Below are 1,280 nucleotides of genomic sequence, written 5' to 3'. Positions count from 1 at the left end.
TGCTGCCTCCAACTGCGCCCATAGTAACGCTCAGCTCTTCCTCCGCCCCCTTCAGTTTCTGCCGCTCGGGTTCGACACTCTTCGCCACGTGATGATACTGAAACATGGCTCGAGCCCACATACACAGCGCCTAGACAGATCAAGCCCCGCACTATGAAGGATACCACCTTCAACGCTCAAGGCCAACCAACATTATCAAGGAGAATCTTGAGGTTGCACCACGAAAGATTCAGTTGAGGTCCAATGTGATACATACTGAGTCGAGACTACTCTCATCCCCACTGAAGCGATTCGATTCTACTCCTGCTAAATCAAGTTCTCTGGATACCACATCCCTATCACCACACATACGTCAGATCGAAATCAGAATGCCCAGGATATATAAAATAGTTATTCATTTTCCTATTCATAGATTATATTGACAATAAATACCCTAATATTTAATCAATACCTGTCAGCTCAACGTAGATCTTAGTGCCCAAACTAGTCACAACCCCACAGTAAAGTCTCACCTCGCAAGCCACAGACGCCTTCTTAATCACAGCCGGGTCGAAGTCTTCCCTCCCTATATACGGCTCGATGTTAGTAATAACCTACAACTCCTCATAAACAACTTCCAAGTACAGTTGCCCACTTTCTCGGGGATGTTATCCTTATCAAAAGCAAACAATTTCTCCAAAAGCCCCTTAGGATCACTCAATACCTAAACCGCCAGGCGGAATCGAAGTGCTGGACCAGGACATAAACTCTCTCAATATGCTCATGTCCGACCAACATCGGGAGGGGGAGGGGAGGCAGCTACGAACAGTAGCCTATCAGCTTTCTCTGCTAACCCCACTACTCAAGAAAAAGAAAGCGCCGTTTTTTTCAAATATTCCATCCTCCCACATCGTGAATTCAAAATCGACATCCAACCTACTTGGCTCTTCGCGCTCTCCCAGTAATCAGTGATCTTCTTCCCAGGCCGCTCGGGGTCATTCTTCATAGTCGGCTTGACCTACACGGCCAAAAAATACCCCCACCGGGGATCGAACCCACGACCTCTCGATCATCCTACCTCGAACATAATACATATCGCCTCCAAAGTAAGTTTGACTCCACCCGGTGGATTAGCCAGTGCTTTCACCTGCCACCTACCTTCTCCACGACCAACAGCAGCAACAACTCATAACCCCACCTCCTGAATGTGACTGAGCTTGAGACTCTTCAAGCACTGCACAGCCACTTCCAAGGCCGGCAGGGCCTCGTCCAGATCCTTCTGAGCATCATCCTTGATCTCT

At 48.2% G+C, this 1,280-nt stretch overlaps 1 protein-coding gene across 1 annotated transcript; it reads right to left on the bottom strand.

Moving 5' to 3' along the window:
- Window positions 1-451: 451 nt before the first annotated feature.
- On the bottom strand, window positions 452-1,255 carry Pmar_PMAR015484 (dynein heavy chain, putative; the record flags this gene model as incomplete). The annotated part of the gene is made up of 5 exons (XM_002783068.1): window positions 452-593; window positions 635-703; window positions 920-997; window positions 1,058-1,126; window positions 1,178-1,255. Coding segments are annotated over 5 exons (436 nt in total), but the record flags the coding sequence as incomplete, so codon positions are not given.
- Window positions 1,256-1,280: the final 25 nt, after the last annotated feature.

Source organism: Perkinsus marinus, assembly GCF_000006405.1.
Source record: "Perkinsus marinus ATCC 50983 genomic scaffold scf_1104296937482, whole genome shotgun sequence".
NCBI classification, from domain to species: Eukaryota; Perkinsozoa; order Perkinsida; family Perkinsidae; genus Perkinsus; species Perkinsus marinus.
Note: the sequence above shows the minus strand (reverse complement) of the source record. Positions and strands in the feature narration are given on the sequence as shown.